Source organism: Sesamum indicum, linkage group LG6 (assembly GCF_026168435.1).
Source record: "Sesamum indicum cultivar Baizhima isolate 11 linkage group LG6, ASM2616843v1, whole genome shotgun sequence".
NCBI classification, from domain to species: domain Eukaryota; kingdom Viridiplantae; phylum Streptophyta; class Magnoliopsida; order Lamiales; family Pedaliaceae; genus Sesamum; species Sesamum indicum.
The window spans coordinates 24,569,185-24,593,323 of NC_142662.1; the positions used below are offsets into that span (position 1 = coordinate 24,569,185).

The window sequence follows — 24,139 nt, forward strand, 5'->3', positions numbered from 1 at the left end:
CTTCAATTATATAAAATTAGAACAAGGTGAATGGGGCTGAATTTTGGGTTCTACTCTCCATGACTGGCCATAACCACCTCTTTATATAGGGCTGGAGTCCTTTATCTAGAAAGATTAATGTGAGATGGAGTTTGAATTAGAGTCATACTTTAGTTCAACTTCAAACTTATCTATTTAATATTAAGTATTCTTTTTTCCCCTGTAGTTAATTGTAAAATAGTTTCTTGTCCCTACAAAAATTTATCTATAGATTTGTCCATGAAAAATTAAATTAAATATAATTCTCCCAATGAAATTCTAAATTCCATTAATTAATTTTGCCTCTAAAAGTTAATTAAGAACTAGTTTAATTGGTCACATCTATTACTATTAATTTTATTTTTTTTCTTTTGATTTTGTGTAATCAAATTAGATATATGTCAATTTAATTCTATTAAAAATCTCTACATATTTAATTTAATTTTTTATTAAATTAATTGGACTCAGGAATTATTAACTACTCTAATTAATTAATATTCTATACCATCGAATTCAACTTTTGAATTAAAATTCTCTTTGAGTTGAATTAATTCAATAAATTCGACCATTGAATTAATCGAGACATACAACATGAGCTTCTTCAAGTAAGTGTGTGACCCTTTAGTTTCACCCTAGTAAATTTATGGATTTACAATTATTGTGACTTGTCAAATTCAATTAATCACATTAATAAAATTATTTTGGCATGAAACGAGATGTTCCCTTAAAAGGACGTGTGTTGTGTAAGCAAGCCTCCATGCGGAGACATCTCGATTTCGTTGATTCTTGGCTAGGAACATTTAAGTGTCCAAAACCTAGAGCGCATATTTCATGATCACCATCATATGCGTGACTATGTACTATAGTCATGTTATGGCGTAGAGTTCATTCCATTATGCAAATATATATATATATATATATATATATTCATTTAGCACAAATATGAATGAAGAATGCCATATATTATTAATGTGATATAAATAGAATCGTCATACAATGAGATATGAATCGTGCTACCTAAGTAACTAGTATCCGTTGACCTAATTAGCACGTCGGGCACTATTTGAGAGGACATATTTGATTTGGATTTGGAGTGTACGAACTTGATTGGGCTGGAACGATGGATGAGAGGAACAAGTTTGAGCTCATACTAGGTTATGCGATAGAGCAGGGTCGTATGGATCTAGGGTCCTATATAAAAAAAATTAACAGGGTAAGAAAAGTAAAACCTATTCTTTGGTCTGATTTCATTATCATGTCTGATCTTCTTTCATACTACTACCTATATGATTGTTAGCGGGTGAAGACAGTTATATTTTATATGAATATGTGTTTGATGATTCTTGTTTTTAATGAATTAATTTAATTATTTATATGTTAACTTCATTTAGTTACACCTTTTGGATCACCTAAATTTCGTACCCATTTTTTTTAATGTTTAAAGCTTCGTTGATCATACCTTAATAGAGAATTATTGGAGACCGACCAAATAGATTAATTATTAGACCTCGATAATTTTAGTAAATAATTTGAAAATAAATTCAAATTACTTCATATTAAAAAGATTCGAAATCTATTACAATACTACCACATATAATTCTATAAAAAGTAATATATCATATGGCAGGGTACCTCGTCAATTGAGTATGCTAAGATGGCTTGTAGATAAGTTTGCTTATCAATTGGAGGAGGAGAACAATGTATTCGTGACATTATGGTCTTGAATTATGCACTCATGAGTAAAGACCTTTGGGATGTCATCCAAGGCAGAACATCATCCATTTGGACTTGTTGGATTCATCAGTATCACCTACGTGATAAATTCGTATGGACAATGAATACTCGGATGGGATCTTAGGGATGGCGTAAACGACTTCATTTAGGCACAATCCTTCAACCACATATTAAGTATCGAACTGGGAGTGGGGAAGATATCCATCTGTGGCATGATTCGTGGCATGAGCTTGGACCTCTCATTCATAGATTTTCTCAAGGTCCTCAGGTAATGGAGACAACCCTCGATGACCTACTTAACTTGGTCATTTCCAATGGAGCATGGCAGTGGAATGCTTAGAGATTTTTCAATTTACTATTTATGGAGGTCGTGATAAGATCATGTGGCAATTGGAATGGGGAACATTTACGAATAAGATGACTTATCGACTCGTTCTCCCGTTGGGTCCCATGGTACGTTGGTATTCACTACTCATCGGGCGGCTTAAAATCCCACAGAATCTACTCATTCTTTGGTTGGCCATTTAAATAACTTATTCATATGGATTAGACTTATATTCTCTGTACTAATAGACAACTTGTAACACACAATAATTTTGAGGACTTAGTGATTGGGTTAGCCCAAATTCAAGGGCCTAAGAGATTTCTATCCCAATGGGCCTGCTCGTTAGAGTATTAACAATCAATGAACCAAATGGACCCTTAAGTCAAATAATAGTTTTTCAAATATCAAAATGAGTATTGTGTATTTCTTCTAAATTATTCAGCTTAAATAAAATAAAAATTACTATCAATGATCAACGACGTAATAATTTTTTCTACAATTTGATTATCTTTTTAAAAAATTATGTACCAGTATCAGTTGAAAGAAAAAAAATTGGAGAAAAATTATATATATGGACAATGAAATATATATATATATATTTTGTCTTTTTAACTTTATATTTTTATTTTTCCGTCTAATTTTGAATTGAAATGAAATTGAACTCCGGACGGGTTCCGTATATATCCAATTTTATCTCTTCCCACCTATTCTCCCAAATTAAATATCAATTTTTTTTTCATACATTTATTTCTACTTACACTTTTCACTTACACTCATTCTCACTCCAACCAAACAAACCTTAAGAATATGAGGTGTCTGGTGTGATGGACTACATTATCGAGATTTTACCCATACTATCAGCACCCCCAATCACTTCCACAGACTCCAGCCTCATTCCTTCCAGAATCCTGCATGGTATAACTGCTCAAATTTGAGGTCAAATTACACTTTTGGCCCCTATACTTTGGTTAAACTTGATTTTGGTCCTTAAACTTTTTGAGACATGATTTTGATGTCTAATCTTTACAAATTATTACAATTTTTTATCCTTAAACTTTTCAAGGCACGATTTTGATTCATACTTTTCACAAATTATTATGATTTTTGTTCATCTGATGCCTTCATTCTTAACATATTTAAACTCAATTCTAACAATTGAGTCAAAATCATAACAGTCATAAAGATTAAAAATCAAAATCATATTTCGAAAAATTTAGAAACATTACATTACAATATGATTCACACGATTTACTATGAATGAATATAAAAATATCTGCATAAATTAGTGCAAACATATTTTATATTATAAAAACAAATGAACATGTGAGAGATGTTAGATATTATTAATAACGATGATGTGAAGGGACGGACAACTTGACTATTGTCAGCGACACATATTATAATAATATAGGAATGATGCACATTCTACAAAAATCTAATCGAAAATTGGTATGTTAAATTTGTATATGGAGTATTAAATCGAAATCAGTTCAATCCTATAATTTTCTGAAATAGATAAATTAAAAAAACCAATAAATATATAATTAACTATATCTAATTGTGTATATAAATTGGTAATTAAAATAAAATTGATAATCTTAGTTTTTTAAAAAGAATTATGAATTAAAATTTCGATTCGATCGATTTATTGAAATTAAAAAAAGCTAACTAGAATGTTGGTAAAATAAGAATTGAATTCGTTACAACAATGAAATGCGACTACGACTAGACAGATAAACGAGTTTGTGCAAAATTAGACAAACACATTAATTCAGTTTGAACAAACAGCAACTTTTGTCCTACGTCAAATTAATTGAACAGGAGGACACATCTATTCACACAATTATTACGTTAGACAAGTACCGCGATATCTGCTGCATTATCAACTTCACCGGTATTATATTATTTAATATATAATTTATCATACTTAAATTTTATTTAAAAATATGAAATTACATTTTTTTTTAAAGAAGTTCTAAATTTACATTTACAACAGTTCCGAAAATTCACCATTTACTCGTGGCCTCTTTTCATTATGATATGGATGAAAAATACGGATGCTAGCAACAAGATTACATAAATATTTAATTTTTACCATACATTTAACATTCTCATGTAATAAATTTTTACTTCTAAGGAACAAATATAATAATATTAATTCCACTCCATATATTTATATTGCATTTACCTCCTTATAAATATAAAAATATACATAAAAATATTAAATGAAAAGCAAAATTAAAAATTTATATAACTTTGTTGTTGACGTCAATAGTTTTTGTCTGAACCTAACAGAAAGGGGTTAGGTTTAAATCGTGAATATCTGAGGGGGTATAAATTAATGTAATTTTGGATTTTTTGGGGGAAAGTAATTTTTCATTTCTTTGAGGATCTAAAATGTTATGCTCTCAAGCACCAAGAATTCTTGATTCGACGAGCTTTTTCTATAAGGTCAAATATATTTATTAATCCTTCATTTTTATTTTTTTATTTTATTTTAATTAGTCCCTCATCACTCAGATGTAACATAATAATTTTTCATATATGGTACTTAATCATTAAATTTTGATGAAATCTAAATAAGGTGGACGAAATATATAATGTCAATAAAAAATAAAAATATCAGAACAAAATATTTTAATAACTAGATGTGAAAAAATAAGTAGTTATATATAAAATGATTAAAATAAAAAAACATAATGTTGATTGAGATCCATACAATTTATATGGTATATTTAACATTTTGTCCGTTTTAGTATATGTTTAATTTCTTTGTAACTAATAGTTATTTCGTTATTATTTTTTTTTTCACCTTTTTTAGCTTTTAAAATCAATAAATTATTGAAAACTTTTCAATTATTAACAGATTAATTATTGAAGTGCATGAAATGTTCCAAATTTACCTCTTCTTACTAGAATGTTTCGTTCAGCTTATTTATACTCCGTTAGAATTAATTTAACGGTCAGAATGAAATGTATTTGAAAGGTATGCAAAGCCCAATGTACTTCTCAAAAGGAGTAGTTCATATAAGAGTTCAAAATGCTTCCAGAAAACCTGTCTGGATAATGCCTACAAAGAGTTTGGTAGGAAGCACCTCTGAAAAAAAAAATGGACTAAAAGAAGTTCAACTAATTTAAATCCGAGAGGGTCCAGAGCCAAGAAGGCCTGCACAAAAGTTTAGGGACTATAATCCCCCAACTAAAGTTAAAGCCCATGTCACGTGGTGTTCGCGGATGGCCTAAGTGGCATCCACGTAGGATCTTTGCAGGCAAAACCTTAGAGAATCAGATAAGGACAAGCAACCTCCTCGGAACACGTGGTTCCTCCAGCCAAAAGTAACTTATAAACCTTAAAAACTTAAACTCGAGCTAGGAGAAGTCATATTCCTAAACACCTTTTTTAAAATTTGAGAAGGCATCCTTATATATCTCTAGAAAATACCCTCATCTGTAGCAGATTCCAACCGCCTCCTGATAATCTCGGGTCTCCAACCGCTAGGAGACACCTTCCACCTAATCCAGGGGATCATCAAATCAACTTATGGTTGCTTATAAATAGAGAGCTCCCGCAGTAGAAAAAGACAACTTGAGCCTACACCCTACAACTTTCATATTCTTGCTACCATTTTAATTGAAATGAGCATTATATTTCGTATTTAGAATTTTTCTTCAATATCAATCTCTCACTTATACATGAAAAATAAGGAATAATACTCTCAATTCACTCATTTACACTCTCTTATTCTCTAGCATTTTATTTCACTATTTTCTATACCAAGCACCACATTTTTTTTTTATTCACATTAATAAGAGTCCCGCACTAATAAAAAAATTCTTTCTAGTTACAAAAAATTTATGTAATCCCCCCCCCCCCCCCAAACAAAAAAAAAGAAAGAAAATGACATCTATAATTGGTAGCTACACGTTTTACGAACATTTGGTGTATCCGACCTAACTAATGAAGAAAAATTTAATATCGTTCATGTAAATTTGTATCTATTTGAGTTTTGAATCGTTAAATTAATACATAAGTACAAACTCGTATGAATGGTATCAACCCCTAACAAATCATCGATGTAAAATTTTGATTGATTCATAACAGTTAATAGTACCAATAGATAATTAACACAATCACGTGACATATTACTCTTCAAATTTAGCATATAAGTTGCATTTTGTAGCATAAATTTAGTATAATATTTGGGGGATTTACGACAAAAAGATGTAAGATTTTGGGAGACAAGAAATTAGCTCAAATTATTTCTGAAGGGGATATCTTGTAATAAGATCAAATAATTTTATAGAGACAAAAAATTTCTATTTCAGGTGAAGGGTACAATAGTACTAAAATGGTCATAAATTTCTTTAATGGTAAAGGCCAATGTTAGTATGTTACCACACCATTTATACGAATTTAAATCCTTATTAGGGTCTTGCTTTTTATTGGCTCATAAATGGTTTGGCTCTACGGCGGGTTTCTCAAAATTCACAATTTGTACCGCCAAGAAAATTTAGATTTGAGTTGGATTCATCTTGATGTTAATTTGGACTTAATAGACGTGCTTAATATTTTAAATATAAAAAAATTTTAAAAAATAATATTATTATAACTTTATAAATATAAAACAATAATATTATTAAAAGTATTTTTTTTCCTAAATTTTGTATATACATGTTTTAGATATTTAAATATTAAAATTTTTACAATATCTGTTACTTTTATAAATGTTAAAATGTTTAAAAACTATTTATATCATTATTTAAATTTATAAATACATTAAGTTTATGTGTTATATGTAAGTATAAACAAATTATGCATTTTTTTATATGTACACATATTTTATATAAAATATACAAAAAAATAGATAAATAAATAAATACGGCGAGTTCGGATCCAAATCACTAAATCCAGACCCACCTTGGGATCCTTTTTAAGGCCTCAAAACTAGCACCAACAGGGATATATCCATGTCTGAAATCTGAATTCGAATCCAAATTCAATCCAAATCCATTGACATCTCTAATAGTACCTTTGTATTTGTCTCTTAATATTTTGGTTCTTGACAAAGTCGTTAGGACGTAGTGTTTCTATCCATCTATGTATCTAATATAGAGACCAAGTGCAACGCAATCCTCCTAATAGGATTGTGAATCAAAGACATTCCCGCTTTTTCATTTTTTCATGGATAAATTAATTATTTTTTCTAAAATTAAGTATAATTATAAATACCTCATTATAATTTAAGAAAAATATAAATATTTTCTTTATTTCAACATCAGTCTAATTATGGGTTCATTCATTTTTAGATTATGAATTTCATTGTGAAAATTAAATTTAAATTAATTACATAATAAATATAAAATTTAATTTAGGTAGCAACTAGAGTTGGCAACAGCAAAGAATTCATGCATGGCTTTCACAGAAGACCCCTTGGAATCTCCTTCGTCTCTCATGGCTGCTTCAATCACTTGTTTAACCTCGCCAGCTCTCCTCCTCATTCTCTTTCCTTCTTCATTTTCACCCATCACCAACTCTATCTTCTCCATGATATCCTCTTCCCTCACTTCCACGTTAGTCCCTCTCGCCACTTCCACGCACACTCCAACCTCTTCCACCAGCAACTTTGCGTTGTAGAATTGCTCAGCTGCAACAGGCCACCCGATCAACGGCACGCCGTTCTTTAACGATTCCAGCACTGAATTCCACCCGCAATGGCTCATAAATGCAGCCACAGAATTATGAGCCAGAATTTCCACCTGAGGTGCCCATCTGCTGATAATTAGCCCTCTTTCTTGATCATGAACACGCTGCAGAAATCCCTCTGGCAGCCATTTTTCTGCCGCAAACTCTGCGTTTATGTCGGTTTCTAATGGCGGCCTAACCACCCATATGAAATTTCTGCTGCTGGCATCGAGGGCCTTCGCCAAGTTCATCATCTGTGATGCTGAGATTGTGTTTTGTGAGCCAAAAGATATGTATAGCACGGGTTTTGCTTCTCTTTTGTCCAGCCATTCCATGCATTTCTCCAGGCTGCTTGTTGCTTCTCTGCTGGTATCCCGCCTGGATAATAGTAGAGGCCCGATTGACCAAACTGGGATTCTTAGCTTACGTCTGAAAAACGATAATCCAGACCTGTCCAGATCTTCGACTGTGTTGAAAATAAATGCATCTGAACTTGACCATTTCGGGAGATTCTTCCGCTGGAATTTCTTCATGCGGTCATCCTCCCCTGCCACCAACATGAAAAACGGGATTTGAGTGACATGAAACCTTCCAGCTTCAGGAAAATCAGGCAGGAAAATCTCAACATTCCCAGGGCCTTGATGGATTAAATTCAACCGCAGACAGTAGTAACAAGCCATCCCAAATCCGCTTGCACCGCTGAAAATCGCATGGAAAATCCCAAACTCATGCGCTACATCAGCTGTCCACCCGAAGAAGAAGTCTGATATCACACACACCGGCTTTTCTCCAGCATCAATAAGATCGGAAAGTAGCTTTCTGAACGGAAGCTCCATAGTCAGAGTAGCTTCAAGAAGGCGGAGGGAAAGGTTGTAGGAGAGGCAGTCGGTGTTCTCCGCCTCGGGCGGGAGGCCATGATCGCTGCAGTTGAAGGGGATCTCGAGAAGATCAATAGAGGAGGAGCCTGGAGAAATAGATTTGTGGATTTTCTTGATGTTTAGCGGTGTGTTTACAAAAGTTACAGCGTAGCCCATTTGCTCTATGTGGTGGGCTAAGGCTAGAAATGGTATGATATGGCCTTGCGCCATGAAAGGAAAGAGCACCACGTTGTTCCTTCCCTTCGCCATAGAAGTCCGGTTGAAGAAGAAGAAGAAGAGGCGTTGAGCAGGATTGGGTTTGCCCTGATAAGGTTGGAGAAGTTCAACCTCAGGGTTATAAACTTCATAGTTCTTTCAATTCATGAAAATGGTCCGTCCCACTTGGTTGTTACCAACGTTTGTGTTTGGTGGAAAATTATTAGCCGAATTAAATTTAGTTGAACCAAATATCCTTATTATGTGATTGATTATTTTTTTTTTAAACTATACATGAATCACATAATAAATTTTTTGCATTTTTCATATGATTGATTCAAATTCAATCGAATTCGATCTAAATTAGAATTTCTCGTGTTTGACTTATATGGTTTGTCACAAATTCAATTTCAAATTTAAGTCAATGTTTTGAAAGTAATTCTTGTCAATCAGATAGTTATCACTTTACTTGTGTGTAATTGGAGAAATTTTAGCCGAAATGTGATTTAATTAAATTTGAATTAATTATATGATAAGTATAATATAGTTATAATGTGATGGGTATAGTTCAGAAAAAATGGACAATCACATAATAAATGTATTATATTTTAATTTGATTCGATCAGATCAGACCTGTATAAAAAATTTTCAACATAATAAAACGCACCGCTCAAAATTTTAGCCTTGTAATAGAGGGAAGTATACAGTTGAATAAATTTATTAAATTTTTGCTGAAATTGAATTTTCAATTTCTAACTAATATGTGGTACGGGATTTGCCAAGGTTACAATAACTAATGGTTTGTACTAATTAGTTTGCCATTTATTTAATTTATTGGACTAAACCCATTGAAACGACATTCATTTTTTATATACTTTTTTATTAAGTGGTTTTTTATTCTTAAAAAGAATTAAAAAACCTTATTCTTATATATATATATATATATATATTGTATTTAATTTTTCAAGATTTTTATTTCCTTTCTATTTATATCCGTTAATTGGATAAATGAATATGTCAATAAAAAGTCTAGTTTAATCGAGAAATTAAGGTTCCATGACGTGGGTTTGAATCCCGCCAACGTGGCATGTTATTCTACTTTAGTAGTAGGTGTAGTTCGATTTTAATAGTAGGCGTTGATTATATTTAGTTATACGATAAGATAAATAGTATATTATTGTTGTTGGTAGTTATTATATATTGATATTTGATATTTAATAATTATAATCAACTTATTCAAAAAATAAAATAAAAGTCCATCGCTCCCACTTTCAAAAATTGGATCGATAAAAATAAATATTCAAAAGTTGAGTTGGAACGACGGAATATTAGATTTGAAATGTAAAATTTTATACTTTTGTATTATTCTTTTTAGAAAATATAATATACTGAATTGAATCGAATTATTGAAAAAAGACATTAATTTATCAAAAGTGAGGTTGGCTTATCCTACGACTTATCCTCTCATCAATTAATGTGTAGATTAAGCGCCCGTCTTCTTATTAATGTCAATTAATACTCTTCGACAACTTTTCATTTAACGTACAATATCTTCTCATATATTAATGTCGACTGATCTTCAAGTATATATATATATTTGTAATATATTTATAAGGGTATAAAAGTAATTTTAACATATAAGCCACATAATAAATACATATACTCTGTTGATACCACTTTAAATACCTTATATTATTTTTGGGATAATTATATTTACACCCCCTCACCTGTTGCCTTTTTATACAAACTACCCCTGCTTTTTGAAAAATAACAGAAACCAACTTTGATAGCCTTTAAAATATAAAAATGTCCCTGTTAACTATATCAACCTTTAAAATAATTTTTCAAGGACCAAAATACCCTTAGGGGTGTTTCTGTAATTATCAAAAGATAGAAGGGATGTCAAAGGAATTTTTTTTAATATGAGTAATATGACCGCATATATATTTTTTATCATTTATACTAATTTTTAATTTAAATATACATTATTATATTAACTTTTTTTGATTGAACCTCTATATAAAATTTCACCTTTTAATAATTCAAATATTAAATTATTTAATTAATATATAAATTAATCCCTTATTAAAATTATTAAAAGTAAAAAAATATTTATCCTCTATTTTTATTTATAACTAAATTTTACTAAAATTAAAATTAAAAATAATTTTATGTGTTTTATATAAATCATATTAAAATTAATAAAATAACTAATTTATTTATTTAAAAATATTTTAAATTATTAAATTATTTATTTTAAAAAAATTATCCATTCTCCAGCTACACCCGTCATGCCCATCCTAACCCCTGTTTTATTAAAATATCTTTTAATATTTTTGTCAAAATGATTTTGCATAAAAAGAATTTAATTCTTTGCAAGGAAAATAAATGTTTTATCAAATTAATATATTTGTGAAAATACTTTTAGATTTAAAAGATTATTTGTATCAAATATATTTTTGCATGGAGAAAAGACTAATAATTTTGTCAAAATTCTTATTTAGTGTTTATGAAACATGTTTGTATATTCTTTTGTAACTTGTATTTTTTTTACTTAGCTTTTAACTTAGTTAAAAAAATATTTATTTTTTATCATATTTCAAAAAAAAAATGTTCTAATGTATCTTTTTCAAGATTAACTTTTAACAAAATATAATTGATGCACAAATTACATTCTCGTAGTTGAGAATTCATACATTATGTTATGTGAAAATAGTTAATAATTTATTAACTAAAAACTAAATACATATATATATATATATAGAATGGTACATAGCCGTACTAAATAAATTAAACTCAACTTAAAATTAAATAAACTTATAATTTTTACTTGCCTTTAACAAATTACTAATATCTATGTCATGCACAAAATATATTTTTGGACTTGAGGGCTTGTGTGTTTAGTGAAAATGTGACGGACCAAAATGATATAAGGTAAAAAAAAGAAAAATTAGAAGAGTAATTCAGTAAAATCATATCACATAATTTGGTCAGAAATTAATGCCGAAAAATTATTGGAGAACTAAATTACTGATGCCTCAAGTAGTCGAAGTCTCGAACCTATATACGCCGGACATTCTTTTCTGATTCTTGCATATTTTGGAAGTTGAACATGTCGTGATCATGTTTCATCTACATTTTTATTTTGATTTCTACTATGAAGCTGATAAATTTATTCAGTGCGGTCTGCAGCAGGACGAAGATTAATCTTGTCTTAATATAGAAGTAAGAAGGAGAGAAAGTTCTTCAGTTATGTGATTTAGTCCTCACAATTTCTTCCTTCATGGCAAGTGAAAGAGCACCAAGACTGCCGCCGTCCTCCACCACCACCCCAGGCATGGATATGCTTCTACTCCCCACAAATCCACCTTCTCCGATTCTGATCTTACCAAACTTCACTTTCCCATCTTCACCTTCGTATATGTGTCCGAACAGCAGAGCTTCTCTCCCCACACAGCCACCTCTTTCTATCTCCACCATTTCGGGGTTCAGGACCGCTCCCATGCTGTCTACGTAAACCCCTCCACTCATCTCAATTTCTGATCCCATCAGCTTCATCCAGACAGCAAACAACGTTGATCCGCTTGTCATTTCCATGAAATAGTCTCCCACTAATGTCTTGAATGCTTGCCAGATTGTGTCCATGAAGATTGATTTGCTCCACATAAGTGCACTTCCTCCATCTTTCTTTTTTCCAACAAGAATCCATTTTGCTATAGCACAAGCCAGTGCTGCCCATATGCCGGAAATAACCCAAAACAAGGGTAGCAGCCAATGCAGAGGATGTTTTATGGTGGTGTGTGCAGAAAGTAGCCAGCTTAGAGGGCCAGAAGTCACATATGCCAAGAGGAAATAAGGCAAGAATGTCTGAAGCAACGGTTGTGCGAATACAGACCATGATGTTTGGTACCAATTTCTTGCAAGTGTTACTTTGCTGGAGTTGCTGGAATTTGGATTCCCTTTCTGTAACATTGCTGCAACAGGACAGCCTGAGAGGTCCACCTTGACATCTGATTGCTCGATGAATGTTCTCCAGGCCTCTGGGAGTGGCTCATTGTTTCTCAAGTGCTGGCAAATCTCGTAGACCAAGGAACGGCCATGATCAATTGATGCGCTCTGGGAGGCTGATGTTGCCCGTATAACATCTATCTCGTGGCACCTCAGGAAAGGATTGAATTCGAGCTCCTCTGATTGTTCTTTTGTGAGGTTCTGATTAATGATCACCTCTCCAACGTCCACATATGGGAACTTGGACTCATCCCATGGTTTCGTGCAGTCGAGGATGGCATCTTGTGTGGCTGCATCCTGAGGCACAGGCTGGAACTGGAGCTGGAAAATGTAGCGAACCCCGCTAGGTGAACTCACACGTCTCTGAAAATCATCAGCAAGGAAAAGCAATGGACGTTTATCCTTGCTGTCCCTAGGAATTGCACCGGTTTCTGGAGGCAGGATCCCTATTGGCTCAACCTTGCCTGAATCTTCATCAATTCTCTCATCAAAAGGCCGCAACTTGAATTTGACAAACATTTCTTGTCCATCTTTGAACCTGAAGAGTCTGCAGATGTTTGAGTAATAATGGAGTTCTGTAAAAGTTTCAGCATTCCTAAGGGACATCCACACAGCATCTCTTATATGTGGTGCACGTTTTACTTGCTCTTCTCTGGCGGGCAGTCCACATACGAGCCATGTTGCGAAATCAGAAATAGTACGAGCATAGAATGCCTTGCCTGTCTTAAGAGTCAAGTCCAATAGCGGGGCTTGACAATCTGAATTTTCAGAAAATATTCTAAGAGCTGCTCCACGTGCATCGATCCTTGCATCATCATCAGCACTCAAGCTGTTGCTGTGCCTAACTATTACAGGGTAAGTCTTCCCAGGTTGGAAGATTTTGTGGTCTGGGAATCCTTTAATGTTCTCATATATTCTTAGTACTCCTTTTGCACTAACTCCAATTCGATGGAAGTATCTGGTTCTGACCTTAAGAGTCGTGGCAGCCAAATTTGCAGCAAGGTTTCCGACAATCTTCTTATATTTATGGTCCATTTCCTCTATACGCTCGTCTAGCTCATGCATCGTGTTCTTTATCATTATGGGAGTTTGAGACCCGATATATACACCACCTCTTTGAAGCACTGAGTTGATAGGAGCAAATGAAAGTGCACCAAGAATCACTTCATTTTGTATAGTTGCACCAGGGAGGACAAGGCTTTGGCTTCCAACTATTGAATTTTCTTGCACCTCAACTTTTCCTCTAGTAAAACCTCTGGACGAATAAAAACCAGTGATGATCCGGCTGAAGTCTCCGAGATGGACGCCTGCCCCTATTGATACTAGTGTTGGTTCCAAAACAGGGTTGATGGCCCTGATAGAACAGTATTTCCCCACTTTTCCACCTAGAAGCCTTAAGTATATGCAAAAAGCTTCCGTCCCAGAAAGAAGTTTAGCGTATCTAAGATGACAAGCAACAATGATCCTGTGACGAAGCCACGTTTTGAGGTGGGCTTTTGGTGTTTCCTCATTTCTAGACAGAGAATAGTTTATCAAGCTTGTAAGAAGGATGAGTATCAATCCATGAGCTGAGTATGCTGCAGCAACTGAAACAGCAAAGCTCCATGAACTCAAAGATGTACCACTGATGATATTAGCATATGCAACGAGCGTGAGAGGAAACCAGTGGAAAGCTCCAGAGATGCAAAGAAACATGAAGTGTTCAATTGTGGGAGTCGTTTGGCATATCATGATATAGACACAGTAGACGATGGCTGCCGAGAGGGAGCTTATGAACCCAACCGTGTATACCCCCATCAGATGATAAACAACCTGATTAGTGTCATCTCTATCTTTTGATAGTTCTGCAACCTGAAAAACAACAAAGGGAATATATGGTTATCCAGTTCCATTCATATCCTGTCAGCTTGTTACATAAAGCGTACATATATAGACATTTTTTTTTTACAAATTGAGAAGTCATTTTGAATGTTGATTATAGCTAAACATACAAACAAAATGGTGCTTTTATATCATTATCGGAAGTGTGGAATAGGTAAGACTTCTTTTTTCCCACTTAGTTACTAGTCTATGATTGACAGGGAAAATCAAAATTCTTACCTTCTGAATGTGGTTAGCCTTGTCGGATTTCGGCACCAATTTTCCCTCCTCAGTGACTTGCAAGGCAGGTACCTCAGTGCCATCTCGTAGAACAGTGCCTTTCTGGATCACTGCATAGGGACCCACTGAAGATCTTTTTCCAATCCTTATTGGACGGAAACTTAAGATTCCATTTTTCACCTCATGGCTTTGTACTAATACTCCCTCGGCAAGTACAGCTCCATCTCCAATAGAAACCAGAGCAGGGTCAGTTATGTCTATAGTATCAAGGAGTACTGATGACGCGATCTTGGCTCCAAACATCTGAAACCAGTAGTTCAGCAGAATTGTTCCTCTCAGATGGACAGCAAATACTTTTGATGAAACCTCTTGAGCCTTGTACAGCGCCCACCACTTGATGTAATCCAATGACCAGATGGAAGTATTGGGAATCAATGCGTAATTTGGTTGAAGAAATGAATTTCCAAAAAGAGCAATACAGCTGCATGTAGCAAATATGCATAATATCCAAGCAAGAGGTGCAAATGCTAGGGAAATCATGTAAGGCGTCCAAGGAGTTAGCGTCGTTGGACTAAGGTTGGAAGATATCAACTTCATATATACAGAAATAGATAGATATGCAGGAGTCGTCAGCAAGAATGAGATATACATAAGGGCAAGAAATTGGAGTACCATGATTCCCATTTGGTGAAGTAAGGAAACTTCAGTTGCTAATTGAGAAGATATATCCTCAACTTCTGCATAGGAGTCTGAGTTTCTCATATCTTGAGGATGAGACTTGATAAGAAGGTTCTCTGAGAAGCTAGCCAAGTCCTCAATGCTAGTTGCAGTGAAAATATCGACTGCCCCCACTGGTACACCCAGAAAATCGGAAAGCTTCTGAGCTGCTCTTACCACACCAATAGAATCAATTCCATAAGATGTGAGGTTTGCCGTTGTAGAAATCTTGCTGCCATGAATACCAGTTTGCTCTGAGACGAGCTTCTTGAGAAACTCCACTATTTCTATGTAACTTACTCTTGGATTTGGCAAAGAAATAGTCGTATTTCGCTTAGGCCGAGGTGTGTGTCCCTCCCTGCATGTTCCTGTAGTGTTGGACCGAGTAAGTGTTCTTTTTGCAATTATTGGTTCCGGTACCAAATTCAGTGTCTCATCTGTGAACTGCTTGAGGCACTCAAATCTCTTGATTTTTCCTGATGTTGTTTTGCTGATGGTTCTTGGTTTGATCAACTTGACAGCAGCCAAACTGACACCATGTTCTTCTGCAACCTTGGCCTTGATTTGCTCGATAACATCTTTGTTTGCTGGTTTACCATCTCTAACTTCGGCAATGACAATCAAACCAACCTGATCAGAAGCATCTGGCACTGATATTCCCTTTGTTGATAAAATCTCCTCAGGAACACCAATGACAGCACAACAACCAGGACGTAGAAGGTCAGATGAGCTCTCAACGGTCTTCTCCACATCAGCTGAGTAAATATTTCTCCCTGCAACTACGATAAGATCTTTGATCCTTCCTGTAATGAACAAACTTCCATCAATTATCCGTCCAAGATCACCTGTTCTCGTGTATCTCTTACCTGGATGATTTTCGAGCTTATTTCTGAAAGTAGTTTCACTGAGTTCCATCCTCCCCCAGTATCCAATTCCAGCACTCGGACTACTGATCCATATTTCACCTTCCTGTCCAGGTTCTTTATGCTCTTCACCAGTTTGTGGATCTACGATTCTTACATCCACATCTGGATCACTTGTACTAACATACCCACAACTCACCCTTCCTTGCCAGTCCACCAATACCGGTTTCCCCTCCCCGTATGCACAACTAACAAACACACAATTTTCTGCCAATCCATAGCCAGGAGCCATCACATATTGAGAAAGGCCATAAGGAGCAGTGAGCTCAACAAACCTTTTCAATGTCTTCTGTCTTACTGGTTCAGCAGCAACCATCAGAAATTTCATGGAAGAAAGATCATAGTTCCGAACTTTATTCTTGTCCAGCTCCAACCTCCGTATCACGAGTTCAAAAGAGAAGTTGGGGCCAGCACTGTGAGTTCCCCTGTACTTGCTGATGGTCTCAAGCCATAGCAGAGGGCTCTTGATGAATGTCATTGGAGAAAATAGTATAGCAGTTCCACCACTAACCAAAGCTGTGAAAAGCCCACCAATCAATCCCATGTCATGATACTGTGGGAGCCAACTGACAAGAACTGTGTTTGATGTGCTTCTGTATCTCCTCCGCATTAGCTTAACATTATGAATTAGTCCACCATGAGTTATCATAACTCCTTTCGCATCCCCAGTCGACCCTGATGTGAATTGAAGGAAACACAATTCATCAGTCTGGGGTACAACATTAGAATCCATATTTGCTGCAGGCAATCCTTTGGATTTTTTTATCCAAGAATCTGTGTGTAACCATGGTAGATTAGGCCACCGAGCAGAGCATTTCCCGTTCCTGCTGGAGAACTGTATCAAATTCTTTACAAATCCTGCTCGAACAGCTGAGTGGTAACCTACAGTTGAAAGAATTGCCACTGCATTGCATGATTTAGCTATGTTCTCAATTTTCAAGAGGGCTTGTCCGCCTCTTTGAAGTGGATCAGGTGGGAGAACAGGAACGGGCAGCACTCTAGCTCTTAAACACCCAAAGAAGGCATCAATAAAGTCGAGGCCAGGGACATGAATAAGGAGGACCCTGTCACCAGGCTTAAAGGTTGGTTTACGGCTGGACAAAAGCTTTTCAGCGATGCAAGCAGCATTAGCATGAAGCTCCCCGAAGGTCCGCTGGCTTACTACTTCTCCTTCATCATTTATCCAATTATAAAGAATCTTGTTTTGGATTATACTATGAGTTCCCCAGTGTTTCAAATAGCAATCAAGGCTTGACAGATCCGGGAACTCTACTCCCTTAGATTCATCTAGCTTCTGAGGGATCTTATCCAAGCACTCAGACTTCACTAAAAACAATCTCTGCAGAAACATTGGCCAAGTAAATCTAAACTCAAGATAAAATAAAGTATATTGTGATCTAATGATCTTGGAAACTTGACAGTTCCAAGTACCTTTACATATGGAAATCTTGGCAATGGACCGTCACATGCAAAATGCCTGCGAACCAACGCCATTGCATAGGAAGAATTCCTCTCTGTCAGCTCAAATGCCATGAGTCCACCTATGTAGTAAGTGTTCTGCTGACCCTGAAGTTCCATTTCTACTTTATCGTAGAATCCATTCTTGATATCTATATTGAAGTGAAATAAAGTAACTAAATTTCTACATATCTGAGATGAAAGCAAGAAGTTTTATCAGAATTACGCTACCTTGGCTTTCAACATGCGGAAAATACTTGAACCGCCGTTGCAGAACTATTCTTTCAACTTCTCCTCCCATTCTTTTGACTGCATCAATGGCTAGCTGTGTCACTTCTGGTCCCTTCATTTCAGCTGAGTTGCCATATGACCAGAACAAGAAGATATCAGTATCAGAATAGAATCTCTGCATCGCCACAGGATTTCCCATCGTTTGAGGATCGTCCATGAACTCTGCAAAGTAGTAAAATCCAACAGGCAAATGTTCCAGTCCTTTAATCTTCAACACGATCGTGTAGTAATCGATGGTTTGCACTTTACTGAAAAGCTCCTTTTCGAGCTCAGAAAGATCCAGCATGTCATTCTCAGCATCTGTATAGACGAAATGTTTTCTGGGCATCTAACAAACACAACTTAAATCAACATAAAGACTGCTAATGGTGAGAGCTGCAAACCTGCTAAGTTGACTGATGGTGATCTATATGTCTTTCCATACTTGAAAGGAAACGCCCCCGATATGATCATTTTATCAAATTCCAGACTTCTGGAATCTCCGTCATTTTGTTTGACATCAACACTGACACCAGATGGATGGCGTCTGATTGCCACTACTTCGGTGTTGCAGAGGACTTCTAGCGGCAGAGATTCACTGATTTTCTGCCAAAAACTCATGTATCCGCCTTTAAAACGTCTAATTTTTCCAGCCATAGATGTTCGAGTGAACTCATGAATGTAGGCATAAGGCATATCCTGGGGAAATCCATATCCAGAAGCAGTATATCCATATGCTACAGATTTAGGAACAGCTTCAAGTCCATGACCCTCAAGAAACTTTGGTGTCAAATCAGAAGCAAAATCACTCACAGCATGAACTCCAATTCGACCTGATTTCTTAGCCTTCTCCTGTGAGTATAGAATTCTACTATGAAACATGTCTGACATTGAACTTCTAATAACATAAAAACATTGACGAAACTAATTACCTGAAGTTCTAGTGTTAGTGAGATTACTGATACATAGTCATCTGCTACCTGGATGTCCTGATACTCCCCTGTCTGACTATCAATCAGGGCCAGTTTGTGGGAATCCATTTCTTCAAGTTCAGACCCCATTTCCTTAGCTAAGTGAAAAATAGTAGGGGAGCTGCTAGCAGCAAGGACTTGTCCTCCAAGATCATAAAACTTTCCTACAACATAAGAAACAGCGCTAAGTTTTCTAATGTTGCTGAAGAAAAACATCATCTCAAAATTAGTACAAGACAGCCTTCCATTTACCTTCGATATCTACTGATTCACACATTCCACTAACTGTGTGATACTTCTCCAGCACGGTTATGTTGTTGTAACCGAGCTTACACAGCGCATAAGCTGCTGACAGTCCACTTGGACCACCGCCTAAAATTCCGATCCTTGTGTTCACTGGCCAGCATGGATGTAGCTTTGAGAACTGATCTTCGACTGATTTCTCAGGCTCCATTCAAGCAGCCACCCTCCTCGCGCTCCCTGCCAGGATCCAATGAAAGTTTGAAGAAGATTTTATATATGACAACAACAACAGAGTTTCCAAATATTAAGGAATATTTGAGAAGAATACAAGACTATCAAAGGTGAAACAACTGTCACATATTTGGACAAGATCGCTTCACGGATCAAGTGTCTCGACGTTTACATGGGCAATCTTGACGAAGAACGAAAGCAGAACTATACCTCTCTGAGGAACAAACGGTAGACCGAACACTGCTGCAGCTGACTTATATTGTCTCCAGAAAGACAACAGCTCTGTAATTCCATCACCACAACAAGTCCATATTGGAAGTTAACGTAGCTGAATCAAGAAACGAAACACCCGACAAACCACTCTTATACACAGTACAACTAAATCATTGTTTATTAACTAACCCGAAAGCTGCTGATACGAGCAAAAAGTGAGTGTTTGATGTTTGCATGCACCAGTTCAAACCTCTACCCCAACAAGTGTACGTAGATGCCAAATGGCGGGAAGAAAAAAGAATTCTGACCGGAACTCCACCAGTGGCCGCCTACTATGCTGATCTCATGTCGAATTTTCGGCTTGCAGATGCTTTTATAGTCAAAAGGGTACGTGACAAACAGTTCAACTTATTATAGTAAGTCGTAGAAAAGTCTTTATTCCCTCGGTTCATCCGAGAATTTTACTGTTAGTGCTGTCTTCTTGTAGGAAATATTCCAGCTTTGTGCTTCTTGGGAAATTATTTTTCTTGGAGAATCTAGTTAAGTGAATTATATGCTTTTTAGTAGACAGTAATATTGGATTATACTCGGGCGTTCCCAACGATAGATCACCTTAGTGTTTGACGGTTTCATACCTGTGGGCTCTCTCTCATATCTTTTGTCGCAACTCACTTTTATGTCGCGTTTCGCATTTCATCGTATACACGTGTGCATTTTTTGTCACAAATTGATATTACTTAGAGAAAAAAATTAATGAGATGGTCATTTTATATAAAGATAAATTTGTTTGAGGGTATTTTATTCGATACATATTTTGCAAGTTTAATGTAATCTTTCCCCTGTGATATTGCAAATAAGCAAATTATTCATTCCTCTATAGAAAAGTAATAGCAATTTAGCTTCCTGTATTTTTTAAAATGAAGCACTTTTACCTCCTTAGATAGGGAGGTAAATGACTTCATTTTAAACAACATAGGGAGAAAAATTATTATATTTTAAAAAATATAACGAGTAAATTGCTAAAGATTTTTTTCACATAAGATAATTCGTTCATTTGCAATATCATAAGAGGATTACTTGTATTTTTTTCTCCATATTTTGCCTACCAGAAGCAGTTATTATAAGCCTCTCATACTTATGAAAATAGTATGAACACCGAATATGGATTTGATACATATCATCTTTAGTCTAAATTACATCGGCACTCCCTAAAATTTGCCCTAATTACAAAGATAAAATGAATGAAAAATTACACTCTCCTCTCATGAGATTTGATGTAATTACACATAAATTCTCAATAGTTTGGGAAATTACCTTTTACCTTTATATTCTATAGAATCTAAATCCCTGAGCCATTTACCTTTTATTCTGCTCTTGTTCTTAAGTTATTGTTAAAATATTATTTTGTCGTTATATCTATTATTATTTTTCTATTATTGATTCTGTAACATTAATTGTACTAAGAGTTCTCGCAACGCACGATTCATTTACAGTAGCTAAGGTTTAAGTTTCCTGGGGTTCACTACTGAAGAATTTAAACCCAACGAGGTTGGAAACCTATACTTCACTAAAATGTTACAGTCGCCCCTCTTTGTAATAATCTTTCACTTGTCAAATGTTAGCTCTGGTTCATTTCCTGCTTTTTTTTATTCAGTTTTACTACAATGCCCTTAAACCCAGACATTGGAAAAACAGTTCACAGGATAACAAAGTATTGAAAATTTCACCATATCCCTACAGGCTGCTGTTCCTTTGCAACAAGATTTACTGTGGGAATGACATGTCCGTTTTCCTCCATTGAACTTATGTTTTTGGCCTGTCTGCTGTCAACATCATGTTTGATGGGGATATATAAGTAATTATGTTAAAAAGACCAAAATACTTCGAATCCCGCGACCCGGATCAATGTTCATTTCTACTGTATCCCATTCTATAGAAAACCAGAATGACAAATTTGCCCCAAGGAATTTGTCACATTAATTCTATTTCCTTACTAGAGCAGAACTCATTGATTATATACGTACATATATATATATGGGGGGGGGTTAGCTAAACTCATTTTTACATACATTTGATTGTCGAATGAATATTTTCTCAAATAAAAAAATTTATATTTCAGCATATATAATTAGTTATCTGACATCATCTGAATTTTCCAGTTTACATAATAAGATCAATCATCATTAGCAATCTGCAACTTTTTTGAGTGGGTGCAAAATCCATGCTATATATAATAATTGTCTGCTCTGACTTTTCTCAACAGAATCAGGTCAATTTTTTTTTTTTTTTTTGAGGGGTATGCATTTCTCATCCCCATATGTTAGGATTTGTATTTTAGTCTCCACATATATTTTTCGTTCAATAATTAATAGAAAATATTGGAAATGCACGTGAGGATGTTAACAGCTCCCTTAAATATTAAACGAAAAATGCACGTAGAGACTAAAATTGAAAAATATTTCAACTTATGGGACATAATGTGCGAAAATCACATTAAAAATTTGTTTGGCTGGGATTAAAAGTGAGTATATAAGAGAAGTAAAATTAAAAATGGATGTATAAGAGTAGGTGTGGTGTTTGGTTAGAAAAAAATAGATGGAAATGAAGTAATGTATATGAAACCCTTTCAAAATCAAATTTTCTTTCCGTCTAAAAATGAGAGGAAAAGTGAACATATAAGGCCAAAAAAATAAAAAGTATATATTTATTATTTATTACTCTATTACCCATATATATAATTTTTCTCCAATTTATTTATCATTGCTAATAACACCAATATATAATCTTTAAAAAAAAGTAAATTATCAATAAAAATACTGATGTTTGAATTTAATTTCTTTATTTGAGGATTGGCAGTAATTTATATTTTATTTAAATTGAATAGTTTAGAATAAACGAACAACACTCATTCTGATGAATATTTTTATTAATAAAAGATATTTTTTGCTCTAATTTGATGGATTGTTTTATGAATATTTTTATTGATAAGATTTTTAAATTTTTTATGTACTAAATTTATTTTAGTACAATATTAACTTTTTTATTTTCTAATGCAAAATAAAAGGAAAGGGTTAATTAGTAAAATTACAAAAATTAATTTTTTCTTTTCAATCTATTTTCCTTGTACCAAACAGAAAGAAATATTTGATATTTACCTTTCTTCCAATCATATCAAACAATTTAAAGAAAAATCATTATTCTTTCCCTTTCCCACGTCTTTTTATTTCTCGTCCCCTTTTTACTTTTCCTTTCCTCTCACTAGAACCAAAAGTACCCTAAATAAAATTAAATTAAAAAAGACCCTGATATATGGGACCAAAAATATGAAATTCCCTTTGTTTTCTTTTTTTTCTGGTTCGTAGCCGAATGGCCCTTCTCTATAAATTCAACAAGTTTAAAATTGTATTACAATTGTATAATTACATTAAGATGAAGGCTAAAGTCCTCATCAGTTATAGAATTTAATTAATTCATAACTTGCCATATTTACAATTTATAAATTACATTTAAAAAAAGGGTATAACCGACAATTCAAATTAATTAATTATTTATTGAAAAAAAAATGAAAACATCCTTCACAAGACGGAAGCAATAACGTATTAATTACAATAAGAAATATTATTTAAGGAGGGATTGCTTGTAATTTCGTCTAATATTATTTTAGTGTGATAAAGAAAAGCAAAAGTTGAGTTTTGTTCATATAAGATTTTTTTTTTAGTATGTCATCGAATGAGAGATAAAAAAAATATACTAATCATAATTGATGTAACGTGTAAAAAATATTAAGTAAATAGAAAAAAAAAGGATAAATTATATTAATACCCCTTCAAATACACAAATATTTTATGCATTTATAAAATTACAAGTGCACCCTACGAGGGTACTATTAGTATAATGTACGTCAAAGAGGATTTGTGTAAACTTTTGTCACTGAATAGAGGATGTAATTATAATTACAACTAAAACCTCAAACGACATAATTATAATTTTACAAAGAGGTCTATTCTTAAAAGGATATCAATATAATTTACCCAAAACATAATGATTATAGAATAGTGATTTAATGTGTTTATTTTTAGGATAAAATACAATTCACCTTGCGTTATTGAAAATGTTCAAAATACATCCCGTAAAAAATAAAAAAACTAATAAAAATTCTGTTATACATCTAA

General features: G+C 34.1%; 1 protein-coding gene and 1 pseudogene across 1 annotated transcript; both read right to left on the reverse strand.

Annotated features, from left to right (window-relative positions):
• Positions 1-7,294: 7,294 nt before the first annotated feature.
• LOC105163604 (UDP-glycosyltransferase 92A1 pseudogene) lies at positions 7,295-9,028 on the reverse strand (annotated as a pseudogene).
• Positions 9,029-12,057: 3,029 nt separating this feature from the next.
• Positions 12,058-18,945, reverse strand: LOC105163603 (uncharacterized). Its single transcript, XM_088882067.1, has 5 exons — positions 18,714-18,945; positions 18,271-18,630; positions 18,013-18,191; positions 14,978-17,920; positions 12,058-14,692 (listed from the first exon to the last, which is right to left on the reverse strand). Exons 1-5 carry the CDS (start codon positions 18,928-18,930, stop codon positions 12,080-12,082), a joined length of 6,312 nt encoding a protein of 2,103 aa, XP_088738193.1. The 5' UTR covers positions 18,931-18,945; the 3' UTR covers positions 12,058-12,079.
• Between the last annotated feature and the right edge of the window lie 5,194 nt (positions 18,946-24,139).